Source organism: Thunnus maccoyii, chromosome 9 (assembly GCF_910596095.1).
Source record: "Thunnus maccoyii chromosome 9, fThuMac1.1, whole genome shotgun sequence".
NCBI classification, from domain to species: Eukaryota; Metazoa; Chordata; class Actinopteri; order Scombriformes; family Scombridae; genus Thunnus; species Thunnus maccoyii.
Window position 1 is genome coordinate 4,225,419 of NC_056541.1, and position 15,082 is coordinate 4,240,500.

Genomic DNA, 15,082 nt, shown 5'->3' on the forward strand with positions numbered 1-15,082 from the left:
ATCTCACTTCAAATCAATAGAACACATTTGAAATGCTTTTTTTGGTGGTGAGAGTTTACTCAAACCTCACACTTTACAGACAATGAAGACAACGTGAGTATGTTCGGAAAGTCACCACACGGCGGCGCTGTTTCTCGTCTCCGAGGCTGCAGATCACTGGCAGTGAATGGAAGTCCAAAGAGTAAAGTCAAGATAACAAGAGTTAGCCAGTAAAATCCCGGAAGTTAGACTATTTGCCTTTAAAAATAAAATCCATAAATTTATCCAGAAAATTTTAGAAAAAAAACTTTTCTAAATTAAAATATTTTTAAACTGTATAACTCTAACTTTGAACTCTGACCAGTTATCGTTTCATCCTGTAATCTATTTGTGTTGGTGTTCTAGTAAGTAATGTTAAAAAAAAAAAAAAAAAAGTTTACAATTTATCTTAAATTGTCTAAAAAGGAAAATCAGACACTTTAAATCAGTATAACTAGTTCAAATACACTTTCAAAATGTTCAGGTAGCCTTTGGTTTAATTTAATTTTGCTGAAGGTTAGCCTTCTATATCCAAACCAGTCTGAAGGACTGATTGTGAACAAGTGTCATCATTAGAAATTTTATATTAACAAGGAGAACATTAGAAAAAAAAAATCTTAAATAAATTCTTTTTTATTGAAGAGAGGACACAGATTACTGCCATTACTCCATCTTTACATAGCAAATAGTTGTTTGCATCTAGTGAGGCTGAATATCATATATTGCACTTTTAAATGTACCTTACAGGACTTAATAACATCCATTACAAAGGACATTTCTAATCAATTAATTAATTTTACTTTTTTAGGATTTTTTTGTTTGCTCAAAGTGTCATTTCTAAGAAAAAGATCATATGTACCTATTCCTGTATATTTTGACCTATATTTGACATGTATTTACACTTTTCTTTCCTCTTCCTGTGAATTTATGTGGATTCGCCTTTATTTTGTAAAAAGAGAACCCGGAAGTCATCTTATACTTTTTCCGCTAGCTTGACGTAATGCCGCCGCTGTAAAGTTCCTCCTCTCGGTACCGAGACAAGAAGACGTGAAGTGTCTTTTTCTGTCATTTTATGTTGTTGAACCGCTGCGGACGAAACTCACAGGACCCGAGATGTCTCCAGGTTGGTTCTTTGTCATTTTTAAACCAGAAACGTGAACATTTTCTCTCCGTTTCAACGCATATTTTTAACCGAACTCCTTGATTTGTTTCCAGATTTCTGTGCTGAATCATGTCTGAAGAAGCGGAGTTCGCATGAAAACACGAATTAAAACAACAGTCGTAGGGACTTTTCATTTAGCCAGGGTTTTTTTAAAATAAGTGTTTACTTCGCTCTTTTGTTAGTTTTGGTCGTGTTTTTATGCGAGTGGAGACAGTAAAACAATGGCTTTCTTCGTGAAAAAGAAGAAATTCAAGTTTCAGACGCATCTGACCCTGGAGGAGCTGACCGCTGTGCCTTTTGTCAACGGAGTTTTGTTCTGCAAGCTGCGGCTGCTGGATGGAGACTTTGTCGCTTCTTCTACCAGGTAAAAAAAAAAGAAATTAAACATCCACAAACATCACTTCATGCATGCAAAATATATTTAAGAGGCATTTTAGAGCGTTTTTCTTTCAATTTAATGCAGTTTGGAAATTATGTCCCTCAACTTAAGTCACTTTAAAGCACCTATAGGACCTTAAAGAGCATTAATGGAGCTATATAGTGAGTTTTATTGACCTTTTTTTGATTCATGAAGTTTTCCATCTCCTATGTTATGACTGTAATATTCTGTATGATACTCAAACTTCTATATAACATGTTTTTTTATGCTAAATATAGTAATATTGCAGTGATTGTATGGGATTTCTTATGTTTTTTTTACTTCATTAGTTTCACTAAAGTCCTCCAAGGACTAAATGCTTTGCTGATGCATCATTGCAGAATTTGCAGTAGGATTAATATTGCATCATTAGGGTTTTAGAGCTGCTACATTGCAGTTTTAAGTATTTCAGGATTGCATTGCACCAACTTTTTAGCCAGATCAGCTCCAGCTGGATAATGAAAGACTTTTGGTTTTTCTCTGAGTCAGATTTAAACACAGGGTGTTGCCGTGTTAAGTGTCTGTGTATCTAAACTGGCACCTCAGCTGGACGACCAGACTAAACACAACAAAACCTCTCCAACCAGCACACACTGCTTACACTTTCACAGCTTTAAACTGCCTTAAACTCAATGTTTTTTTTATGTCGTGGTTTCTGTTTAAATAACACTAGAATCTGATGAACTAGACCGGTTTCTGGACTTTTCATCTCCTCATTCATGTCCAGATTTTCCTCCTCAGACATCGATAACATCAACAACTTTCATCTCTTATCCCCCTCCTTGTATTTGATTCTCCAGATGAGATTATATGACCTTTAAACACACATCAGATGTCTGTTCCACTGTTTTACACTTGTTAACGAGCTTAGATGGAGAGTCTGAGAGACAGTCTGACCTTCAAAACCTCATGACGGATGTGAAAAACCAGGTTGCAGCATGAAAACAGTTTCCCAAATGTCACTTGTGTTACAAATGAATGTGTCGTCCTGATGTAAAGTGAAAGTTGAGCTTATTTTAGCAGATTTCTCTAATCTCATAGCATGTTTATGAGTGTTAAAAGTACCTCTGGATGCTCACTGTGTCCTAAATAAGTGGGCAAACATCACACGAAGCTTATTTTGACACTTTTTACCCTCCGTACGTCATTTCAGCTCCTTCTTTTCAAACCTGAAGTGAAGCACAAAGACAGCCTTGCTCTTTTCTCTTGTCTGCTACTCTCTCTTAGAGACTCTGACCCACTAAACTAACCTCAACTTGTAAAACAACACAAGGCATTATATTGTTAGCTGGCTAAGTGTTTTATTGGCAGAGAGTCTCTGCACCACCACTAACCCATTTTTCACATGAAAGGATGGGCCTGATTTCGATTTGGACTCGGTTACGTAAAGGATGCCCCACTTCTAGTGCTTGAGTCATCTCAGAGTGTCTGGTGATAAACAAGAGGAAAGTGAATCCATGTTTGGTGTCAGAACACCTTAATAAACTCCTTTTTTCTTCCTTTTATCGAGGCGTTTCAAACCCAGTCGGTACCTCGAGTCCATACAGACCTATTATACTTCAAATCCCCGAGCTGACAGACAAGTACGTGGGAGTTAAAGCAGATCATCCTCTTCGTATGCGCTTGTCCTCCCTGTTCTCACGTAAGCATCGTCCTGGCGCAGTTCGTCTGTGTGCGAGGGTCGAGCTGAAGGAAAGTAAACACACACTGACAGATCATGTTAATCTCAAGTGGGTTTCTCATCAGCGCTTGTTATCGTTGTCTTACCTTTCATCAGCAAGAAAAGAGCAGATGGAGAGTTTTAGTTACACAAAAACTTCTGAGAGGCTGATGTAATCTCACCGGTGGAGCCAAAGAACTACAGTTTATAGCTGTTGTTTCTTCTACATAGAAAACTTAGAAAATGCTCATCCCATGTTCCCAGAGCCTGCAATGGTGACTTCCAGTTATTTATTTGTATAAATAGCAGCTAAAAACCTCCAAATGTTTCAAACCTTGAGGTGAGGTAGGAAGAAAAAACAACATATTCTCTTCTTTAAAGATGCTCTAACCAGTATTGTAATATTTAACACACTTAATAATTTATATTTAAAGGATTAAATGACAATAATCACCAACTCTGCAGCTCTACAGAGTGTTTTCAACCCCTTTTAGCTCATTGTTTTGGTTTTATGTGCGGTTCAGTCTCAACACTTTTCATCATCCTTGTGTGCAACAGCAGCTGTTTCCAGCTGTAATGTTTGCTGTCTTATTGCAAAAAACTGGATAGTTTACTTCTACAGGGCTCTTAAAGAGATATAAATGCAAACAAACCTGAGAAGTGAATACTTTTCAAGTCACTCTTTTTGCTTTTCTCATCACAACTCACATGCAACACCAAAGGGTCAAAAAAACAGGAAGGCACAGACGACAGACCACACACACAGCTCCAGTTCTCAGTTCTACCGCTGATAAGGACGTGAGCGTGTCACTGCAGACGTGCGAAATCATATGTTTATCACACACAAGCGTGATTAAACAGTTTCAACATGTTATCGCAGAATGTGTTTTAGATTTCAGTGTGTCCATGGTTGTGAGAACATCATATTGTTCACTTTAATGTATTTTTAATAAGAAACACTCAGTAATAAATGTGAAATGTTGCCCTATAATAGTTTATTGTTAGTCATATGTGGATCAGAGTCTCTTCTTTCAACTTTACCAGATTGTTATGTTACCAAACATTGTGGTTCTTTGGCTCCAACCTCCGAGGTTTAGCTCATCCAGTGAGATTATTGTTCCTGCCTCCAGAGGATCACAGCCTCATAAAAATGTTTGTTTGTCAAAGTAAGACTCCAATCTGCTGAGAAATAACACGCTAGATCTCCCCCCCGCTCTGCAACCCCCCCCACCCCCCTCTCCTTCTCAGCTCCTGTCCTCTGCAGTGAGGACAGAGATGTCCGAGGTCACTCTCCTCTCTGGACGTTATATAACAGCTCAGATTCCCTCCCTCCCATCTCAGTTATCATCTCTGTAACTGAAAACAAGGCTCTCTCAGAGGAGGAGGCGAGGGCGCAGGGAGGCTCCCTCCGTGGGGGGACAGAGATTAGGGTTATGTCACAGATCTGACAAACCGGGTCTTTGTGCGGGCCTGGCCGGGGCCTCGCCTTGTTGTGGGTCGCGAACAGTGGAGGAATTAACAGCGAGCTTATCCAGCGGACCGCACTGCCTGGCATGAAAACCCTCCCGGAGTGAGTCCCTGTTGGCTCCGAGTCTGGAAGCACAGAGGATCACATGCTGCGAATGTGACCGATGCGTCAGGGCGAGTTTTGTTTGGCCTGTCTGATATCGGCCAGTCATTGTGTCCCACCTTTTGATATGACACAAGTTCAACTGCTGAAGAAAAACTCTCTGGAAAACGTGTCATTTCTCATCAGTTATGGCTCTTCCAGTGTCACTAATGAATCCCAGTGTTTCCTGCATTTAATACATGTGGTGGATCATGACCTCACAGGCCTGCTGAGAGTTTAGAGAGCTTTCTTTTATCATCCGACTGCTGCTACAGAAACGTATCTACTCTGTAAATCACTGGTCTTGTTTTCTCCTTTGAGAAATAAATCAGAAACCAAAAGGAGAAGTTTATATTTTTTGGTTTGGTATTGATTTGTCAGGATGCTGTCAGTTCTCTATCTACATACATTAGCTGAGACCTTATTTTGATACAGTAAATCACATCTTGTGTAAAGCCATAAGGTTGTGTTTGATTGAAGGCAGAGCAGATGGTCACACTGAGCCTGATTGCATCCTGCTACACAACACAAGAGCCACAGAGTCTGAACAACAACCCACATTAGCTCTTCTGCTAAAGCCTTCTTCTTATCTAACTCATGAGGCGAGGACGCACTGGACCACTAAACACTTTGGCTGGTTGGTGGCGCTGTTTCCTCCATGATCATGATGGACCGCTTTTTTCTCTCTGAAGAAATGACATAGCTTACCACAGAAACACAGCAGTTGATTGGATAGACTAACTGCGAGTTGGGCGGTGCTTGGTTTTGACTTGTTTGTTTTCATGCAGGAAAAAATGGCGGCCTGGTCAAAAACTTTCTCAAATTACAGCTAAACAGTACACTAAACTATGTCTCTGAAAACATTTTAGATGAGAAATAGCCAATACATAACATAATCTTGATTCATATTTGATCGGCACTGCTTAGTTTGACGGTTTGATCTGAGTTTCGTGAGCTAGGTGCATTGCGCTGAACGGACTCATTTGCATAAAGTTGAGGTTGTGTTTATCTTCAAATGCAGATATGGCAAATAGTCCATCAACTCGCTGTGCCGTATCCATTGTGCATCACGCACATCCAGTCCACGTGTCGCATTACATACATGAACACACGCTTGTTGAACAAACAAACATTCACTGGGGAAAATGCACCGCTAATGCTAGTTAGCAGGTTTGACAGCTAATTAACTGCTCAGCTGTAGCACATTATGCAGCATGCAAACATACCTGCAAATGTCACTTCGGACCCGTTAGATGCTGCTTTGGTCGTCGCTCTTCAAAATCTCTGTTAGCGACACGCCGTGTGTCTGACTTGTAGCTACAGCAGTTTGTTTACTTTGTCTCAGTTCATACGATGTAACACTGGTAGCCTGCCAGCTGCTGTCAATCAAACGCAGACACCGACACACATCCCCCCAGCTCTCTGAGACAAAAAGGAGCATTTCTAATCTTTCCCCAAAGACCTTTTTTCTTCTTTTAATATACAAAACTAATATATTTAAAAACCTGTTGACTTTATTTTTGACAGCAAATAGGGATGACTAAATGTGATTTCAGTTGGACTTTAAATAGTTTGACATGGAAAATATGCTTATTTGCTTTCTTGCTCGTATACCAGGTGGTATACTGGGGGCAGTACATCAGGATTTGAAAACCCATCAGCAGCAGATAAACAACAATGATGGCAGAGAAACTGCATGGCGTTATCTCAAAATTATGAATATAGTAACCTCCTTGAGTGTCACCATATTGTTATGCAAAATCAGACATTCTCAAGGAAGATATGATGGTATCATTTGGTTGAAAAAAGGATGTGTGACGTCTTCAAATTGCTTGTTTTGTCCGACCAAAAGTCCCAAACAATTTACAAAGATCTAAAGCTGAGAAAAAGTGTCAAATCCCCACATTTTGAGAAGCAGTAAACGGTAAATGTTAAGCATTTTTCCTTTGTAAACTCAAAGCAAACATGCCATGAGCATCAATGTCCTGAGATGATCTAAAGGTTGTTTCAGGTTTTTCCATCCTGATTAGAATAAAATACAGAAGAAAATTTAGATAATTTAATAAAGATATCTGCTGTCAATACAAAATTTGTCCCGCTGCTGTTCAGTCTAAATATAAACAGTAAATCCCTGATTAATACGCAGTTGTCTTGTTTTTGATGATGTAACCTATTTATTGACTGATGGAGCAGCTGACAGACAGAAAGGCCTTTTGTGATTTGTCCCCTCGGTTCAACTCGTGGGTTTACAGTGTTAGTGATATAACGTGAAACAGTGCTGTGCATTTATAACAGTTGGACACGGTAAACACAAAGAATAGCCAAAGGCAAAAGGAAGAGTTACATAAAATCCTCAGTACATGTAGTTTTCACTTCTCAGAATTGCAGCTGCAAGAAGTTTAACACTGGAATACTGGGAAGAAATTACATAAGCTGATCTGATTTAAAGAAGAAAAAATACTTGAATAATTAATAGACTAAATCTCCAGTCATATCTATTGTTAATTAAGTGTAAACATTACTCAAATTAGTGCCTGTCCTGCCTTCATGTAGCACAAAATCAAAAGTATTAGCTTCAAAAAACCTGGAATCTGCCAAATCCCTTTTTTTTCCTCCACCACTTTCTTTCAAAATCTTTCCCAATGCTGCAATATATATTTTCAAAAAGTAATATTTGAGACCTGATATTGCATTTTCAGTATCAGGAGTGGTATCAGCGTTGGAAAGTGTGCAGTATATCCAGCCAGATTTACAGTATATCCACCCAGTCAGATGTGCTGATGGATCATGTGTTTTCACCCTCTGCAGCTTTAGAAACCATATGGTCTCCATCGTGTTTTTGGCAGAGAAAACAAGACTTTTCGCCGCCGCACGAGTCCAGACTTAGGCTTATGTCTTTGTTTTTGTTTTGATGTTGACGATGTGCATTTTGGACAGTTTTTGGACACTTTTCATGACATTTCTGGATCCCAAACATCGCAACGAAGCTGTTAAGGTTCAGAGCAACGACAGCAACTGGGTGTAATGAAATGTTCCTCTCGTCCTGCAGTGGTCATGTCTGATAGAGAAGCAATAGGAGAGGAAATAAGAGCCAAGGGAAGAAGATAAAGAGGATTTTTGTATCTAAAGGTCAAGAAAAAAACAGGAATGTGGGAGCAGTTAGAGAGGCTAAAGACACCAGAGAAAGAGGAGGGTGTGACCGAGTTCAGAGAAATATGAGCGACATCGAGCTCCGAGAAGCTGCAGTGCGAGTGTTTCTGATGTGGACACATTGTGACTATTTCCTGTTCAGATACTGATTCCATTGGACAGGAACACGCATACGGCGTTTTCACATTTTCACCAAGAAACACACTCACACATATACATATAAATACTGCTGTGGGTATCGCAGAATGGAGTCAAAAGCTGGAATTTGCTGCCAAAATCAGTTTTGTTTGATATATATTTTTTCCACAACTAAAATCTAATTTACTCAGATGATGATTTTTATTTTAGGGCACATTTATAACCAGTACAAACAAATAGAAATACTTGTTACACCATGTACAGTATTTCAACCGATTAATTGATTAGTTGCCAACTATTAAATTAATTGCCAATTATTTTGATAACTGAATATCTTTGGGTTGTGGTCTGTCAGTCGGGACAAAACAAGACATTTGAGGACATCACCTTGCGCTTTGAGAATCAGTGATCAACGTTTTTCACCATTTTATGACATTTTATAGACCAAACGACCAATCGATTAATCGAGAAAATAATCGAAACTGTAGTCGACAGAACGATCTCACCGCAAAGTTCACATGATCTTCCTCAGAGTCCTCTTTAAGGCTGCAATTAATGATTATTTTCATGATCAATTGATCTGTTTTTTATTTTCTAGATTAATCAATTCATTGTTTGGTCTTTTAAGACCAATAAAATCAATAAAGATTTTCAAACGTTTTATAATGTATGTTCCAAAAAAACTATCTAAGCAGCTGGAACCGGAGAATATTTGGCATTTTTGCTTGAAAAAAATGACCAAAATATGAAATTGATTATAAAAATAGTTGGTGATTAATTTTCTGTTGATCAACTAATCGCTGCAGCTCTTCAACACGGACAAGAAGTCTTTAAGGTGCTCTGAAAAATGAGAATTTGAACATCTTCAGTCTCGTGTCAACTCGGCAAACTCCATCTGCTCATGAAGATCATGTGACTTGCTTGAAAGCTTTAGAGCAGCTACTAAAACGCCTCGTCGTGAGATTGTTTTGTCAACAGATTCCTGCACGAGGAGCCATGTGCTTTAAAACTATCAGATATGTGAACCGTCCAATCAGGAGCTAACAAGGAGCGAAACTGTGCGCTAGAAATTCATCCAACTGCTAAAAACTCAGTATTTTTGTATTTTTTCCTTCTTTTTTTTGCCCTAAGTTTAGTCTTTCAGGGGTCCATATTAAAAAGATGAGCATATACAGTATATTGACACACAAAATTATGATTTCCCTTCTAAATTAGGGTTTTATATAATTAGGTTAATCTGGTGCGATGACTCAGTCTTTGGTTAAAGTTATCTAGAAGCAGAAGCTACTTCAAGTTGGGTCACTTCCACCTTTTCTCAGAGTGTCTGCAGTGATATTAATGAGTAAAATTTTCTTGTAACTGACATGAACAATAGCCAGAACAACAATGATCACATACCAGGTTATGAAACAGTTGAATTTCCCTTATGACTACTGCTTGTACCTGATGTAACTGAAGGAGAAAAGGACCAGTAGTGCGCCGCGTTGTCAGACTGTGTTCACAGGTTTCCCAGCAGGACGGTTCAGGATGTAGTACTCGGAACCCTCAAGAATACCGGGAACGTTAAGGCGCAGTTGACGTTCGGCTTCCTGACTGACTGTCTTCAGGCGTCACCGACACTTGACTGGAGTGAATTGTTTTGAATAGTCTAAATTATTTAAATGCTTCTCGTCCGAGTTGTCATTAATCTTGGATTCATCAACAGTAATGTGAAAGATGATGAACAATTTCCCAGACACTCACATCTCCTTGTAGAAAACAATGAGATGTGTTTTCACGTGTCGTACGCCGCCGTTGTGTGTTTCTGATGAAGTGTGATTTATAGTCTCCACATCCTAGAGACCGATAACACAAACAAGCTGTCGTTGTCGCCTGCTCTCTTGAGTCTGTGTGAGTCTGTGTGTGTGTGGTTGTTTTAATCTCACGGGACCTGACCTGGTTTGACCGTCGCCTTCTGGGATCTACTTTGAACCAGCCTGACTACAGATAGTTTCAGTTTCAGCTCTGTAGAAGAATCACGGTTTCCTTGGCGTGACGCCACAGAGGAACCATAGTCGTTACTTCATTGGCTGTAGGCTGTCGGTGTAGACGGTGCACCTTCAGGTTTTGATGGTGATGTCAAAGCCGTTGACCAGTTTGAGTTTGAAACATTCTACTTTTTCTAAATGTAATAAAATATTTACTTATTTTTGACTCGGCACCTGGACAAAAGAGACGTGTTTTACATACTGACTGCTTAAAAAGAAAATACAGAAACATTTTTCAGCTAATATTAATGGATTAGTCAACAGGAGATTGAACAGCAATTTTCACAATTAGTCATTTCAGACATTTATAGAGCTGCAACGATTAGTAGATCAATTAGTTGATTGAAATAATTAATTGGCAACTATTTTGATATTTTCAAGCAAAAATGCTAAATGTTTATGGTTCCAGCAGTCATATATGACAGTAAATATGATATCTCAACATTTAGGACTGTTAGTCGTATCAATATTGGCAATAATCTTTAGTTGCAGCCCTATATTCATCAAGCAAAATGACTGATCTGTACATTAAAAATCAACATTTTGGACTGTTAGTCATACAAAACGAGCAAATTGCATAATTAATGTCAATAATCTGTACATTTAATGAGCAAAATGACAAAAAATATCTGTTTTCAGCTTCTCAAATGTGAGAATTTGCTGCTTATCTGCAGTTTTATATAAATATTATATATTATAAACTGAGAATGTTTATGTTTTGGACTGTTTGTCAGACAAAACAAGCAATTTAATGATCTCATGTTGGATGTGGAACTATTTTTTCACTTTTTTGACATCTGTAGATTAAAAGTTTTGTTAATCAATAATGAAAATTAGTAGTCGTTAATTTTATGTGACTGCTGTTCTTGTGGTCCGTCACCCCAATGGATGGCCAATTGGGGGTTTTTTTTATTGTGGTTTAAAAGAGCTTCATGTAACAAAGGAAACCATCTCTATAAGTTTTTGTCAACCGACTTATGAAGTTTCCTGCTAATTTTTTTTTTTTTCCCACCTGGTCGAAACTCTTTAAAACGTGAGCGTGAACATTCAACCTTTGCTGTGTAGGTGAAGGGAAGAGATGAGTAAAAAGGAAGGAAGAAGTCCGGAGAATTTGCGAGAGGAGAGTGAGAGATTGACCGGGACGAGCAGCTTTTCAACAGCTGTTTCCTGTTTTCCTCTCACTTTTCCAGCCGCTAGCGTTTTGGTAGGGGTGTGAGTGAGGGGTGTGTGTGTGTGTGTGTGTGTTTAGGGGGGGGGGTCTGGACATTATTCCTCTGGTATCTGACCAGGTAATCAAAATGAACTTCCTCCATAGAAGGGAATTCCTGTTGAATTGATTATTATTGACCTTTTTATTGACCTTTTTTTTTTGTGAGGTTTTAGTTGCCTCTAAGTGAATAAAATGCAACATTGTGACATCATTTAATTGTGTTTAAAAAAAAAAAAAGTTAATTTCAAACAAGATTTACAACCATACACATGATCTATGCCTCATGTTTGGTCGAGTTCCAGCTGAAATGGCACAGCTCCCGTTGTTTCCCTCTTCTTAGTCATCACAGATGTGGAGTTAACTGCTGATAACTGACCCGGGGGGTACCGTAGTATATCTCCATAAAAGAATAACTTAGATCGCAGCACTTAAACTTCAGAGGAAGGAAGACATTCATGTATTTTAGCTGATTTTGTCCAAACTCATAACGCTCAATGAACAGGATATAAAGACAAGTGAGGTGTTGACGTACTGCTTGAGGCGTCAGTACAAGCTTTAAGCACCTTCAAAGTTTCATTTAGGTATTTTATTCCTAAATTGACAAATAGAAATGACTCGGTAAGCAAGCAGAAGCAGAAATTCCAAACATGCACTAGTTTCAGCTTCATAAATAAGAGAAATTACTGGTTTTCTCAGTTTTAATTGTAAATTGACACTGAAATATGTCACCATGGGCTCTGTGTGAAATTAACAACTAAATGATTCATTGAAAATAATAATTGAGAGACTAATCATTAATGAAAATGAGAGTTAGTAACGTTCGTTGTAGCCCTACTTGACGAGGACCAATGACAGTATCACTAAAACAACATGCAATGCTACATGCTAACATGCTAACTTTGGCTAAATCAACGCATATCCTGTCCGACAAATATGACACCAACTCAGCATCTCCCTCTATCTTGTGCTGCATTGATGGTGACAAATGAAAAAAACAAAACTATGCACATATTGCGCAGCCTGAGGTTCAATAGGCCAACTATGAACTTTGTGGAAGCTTTTGGGGATCCAAATAAAGAATAAATAAAGAACTGTGCCCTTTTTGGAGAGACAGTCAAACATTACCAATAGCAAAAGAACAGATCAGTAATTTTAGTGTTTGTTAAAGATGGAGACTTGCAAGAGACAGATAGGAAAAGGAACGGTCAGAATCGATGCAGCAGAGGCCAAGATTTCCTGACTTTTAAGTCCCTAGTTTGGGTCAAGCTCAAAAATACTCGATCATACATTTCCCATAATGCAACTCGATAACGACTTTTCCAAGCGGCAACCTCCGGGGCTGAAAAATGAAGCCAACGCGGAAGTGCCAAAAACTGCAGTTCCTTGAATGGCCACTTGTGGCTCCAAAAGCGAGTCAATCCCCATAGACCCCCATGTTAAAATGCCCAACTTTACAGCAGAAATAAACATGTTTACGGCCTGGTACAAACAATGGAAATTAAACGGTTAAGTTTAATTTCCTCTTTCATGACAACTGTACGGGGGGTGAATGTTTTTATAACTCACCCGTTTAAATTTTATTAAGCTGTAAAGTTATGCATAATGAAGGACATGGCTGCTTTGAGTGACAGGTCCGCCAGCCGCTAGGTGGCTTGTTTCAGCCTCTTTGCCCATTTTTGATTGGCTGGGAGTTAGGCAGACTCAGTCATTGCCAAGATGGCGACGGCTGGAGTGGCTCACTTTGAGCTTCAAAACCGCTCTTCAGAAACCAACGGGTGACATCACGGTAACTACGTCCATATTTTTATACAGTCTGTGGTCTTTCCTCTGTTTGACCCTCCCTGCCTGGTGAAAACCAATCTCTTCCAAACTACATGCCTCCAATTTGTATTTCAGGCTTTGCTTTATTATAATAATAATTATAATAATAATTTATTTATGTAGCATCTTTAAAAACACAGTTTACAAAGTGCTTTGACAGACAAAGCAAAAGTAGTACAATGCAAAGCAAAGACGCAACACAAAAAAAAACAATAGAGAGATGATAAAAAGATTAAAAGACAATACAAAGATGCTCAAAAGACAACATTAAATAAAAGGAAGTCTGTAAAAATGTGTTTTTAAGATGTGATTTTAAAAGAAGTCACTGATTCTGCGAGCCTTATCTCCTCAGGCAGGTCGTTCCAAAGCTGAGGGGCCCTGACGGCAAAAGCACGGTCACCTTTAGATTTAAGCCTCGACTTTATACAAAACAACTGGACTTGGTGGACTTCCCCTTTTTAAATGACATTTATTCAGTTTATTTCATAAAGTTTCTATTCCGTGAACAGGCAAAAGGATTTTAGTGTCTTTTCCCTCTTTGACTTCTTCACGTGGTCGGTTGGGGTCGAGCCCCTGACGTTCTGCGTACAGGAACATCCCCTCTGACTCTTAGCGGCCTCTTGCTGCCGCCCGCCGGTCTGTCCTGACGTCACCATTCCGCCGCAGGATCCGTCTGCTTCCTCAGCACTCTGCTGCCGAGCTGTTTATCTGAGCCCTCGATGTGACCCGACCCGGCCCAACGGCTGCTGTTTGTGTTTCTGCTGCAGCCGGGGCCCCCAGGAGCCACGCAGCCAGGATGGGAGATAAGGATCCTATACGGCTTGCACTGCTTACATGTTGAGTCATCACATGCTGGGGGTCCTGCAGGGGGGGGGGGGCAACTCAAATCAGGGACTTCATGTTTACATTTCAGGCTTTCAGCTGACTTTAAGGATACAATCACAACAGCACTTTGTCTTCTTCAGCCTGAACTGGAGCAGAGAAGTTCACCTCGTTGTTGCATTTGTTGTGTTTCCTTCATTTAGTCTCAGTTTTCCCAAATAACAAACCAACCATGACGTCTAAACAGAAGTCACATGGAGGCTGCAACAGCTCCATTACTAGACAGAGTTTTAATAACCTGTCGTCTCGCCAGAATGCAGATTTTCCTGCTTCTAGTTCCTGTAACTTGAGCCCAGCATGACAGACTTTATTTTATAATGAAAGGTTTTCCAAGCAAGCGGGAGCAGCTGATTAGTAGACGTCAGTACGAGTCAACCGGAGCCCCAGAAACCACTGAAAACCTCAAAGCTTCAGCCGTGTTTCCACTACATGATACCGGCTCTACTCGCTTTACTTTTCTGGATTTGGTTTTCCATCGCAGATAGCAACCCCCTCAATGTAGGGCGGGGTTTGCAGGACTGCAGGTTTGATGGCTGTTGTGGATTGGTCAAGCACACAACGCGCCGCTTCTTTGTGTGTTTGTGTACCACTTCATTCATAAAGCAAGGAAGTAGTCTAGTATTGATTTCGGACCAGTTTAGGACGTTTCATAACGTTAAAAGTAAAGGCTTTGTTGTCACCCTTTAGTATCAGCTCAGCTCGCTTGGAACCTCGATGCAGGTGATGCCAAAAAAAGTACCAGATGCCAGGTGCTATCCACTATTTTTGCCTGAAGGAAAACCAAAAAGAAGAGACGAGTAGAGTCGAGTTTCCATGTGGTGGAAAAGGAGCTTTTGTTCTCTCAGGCTGTGATTTGGTTCCACCTAAATCTAATCACCTAAATCTGGCTGAAGAAGCTGCTCTTAACTAAAGAAGTAAACACTCCAAATTTCAAGAAAAACTGCTTTATGCACGGTTGTCATAAACTAATCACTATTTCACATTAGA

At 39.5% G+C, this 15,082-nt stretch overlaps 1 protein-coding gene across 1 annotated transcript in view; it reads left to right on the plus strand.

The window, feature by feature from the left end:
* Positions 1 to 1,006: 1,006 nt before the first annotated feature.
* fam102aa (family with sequence similarity 102 member Aa) overlaps positions 1,007 to 15,082 on the plus strand; it is a 37,254-nt gene continuing 23,178 nt past the window's right edge. The window contains exons 1-2 of the mRNA XM_042422430.1: positions 1,007 to 1,141; positions 1,234 to 1,544. Of these exons, the coding sequence (XP_042278364.1) occupies positions 1,402 to 1,544 (143 nt within the window). The 5' untranslated portion in view covers positions 1,007 to 1,141; positions 1,234 to 1,401. The remainder of the gene's footprint in view (positions 1,142 to 1,233; positions 1,545 to 15,082) is intronic.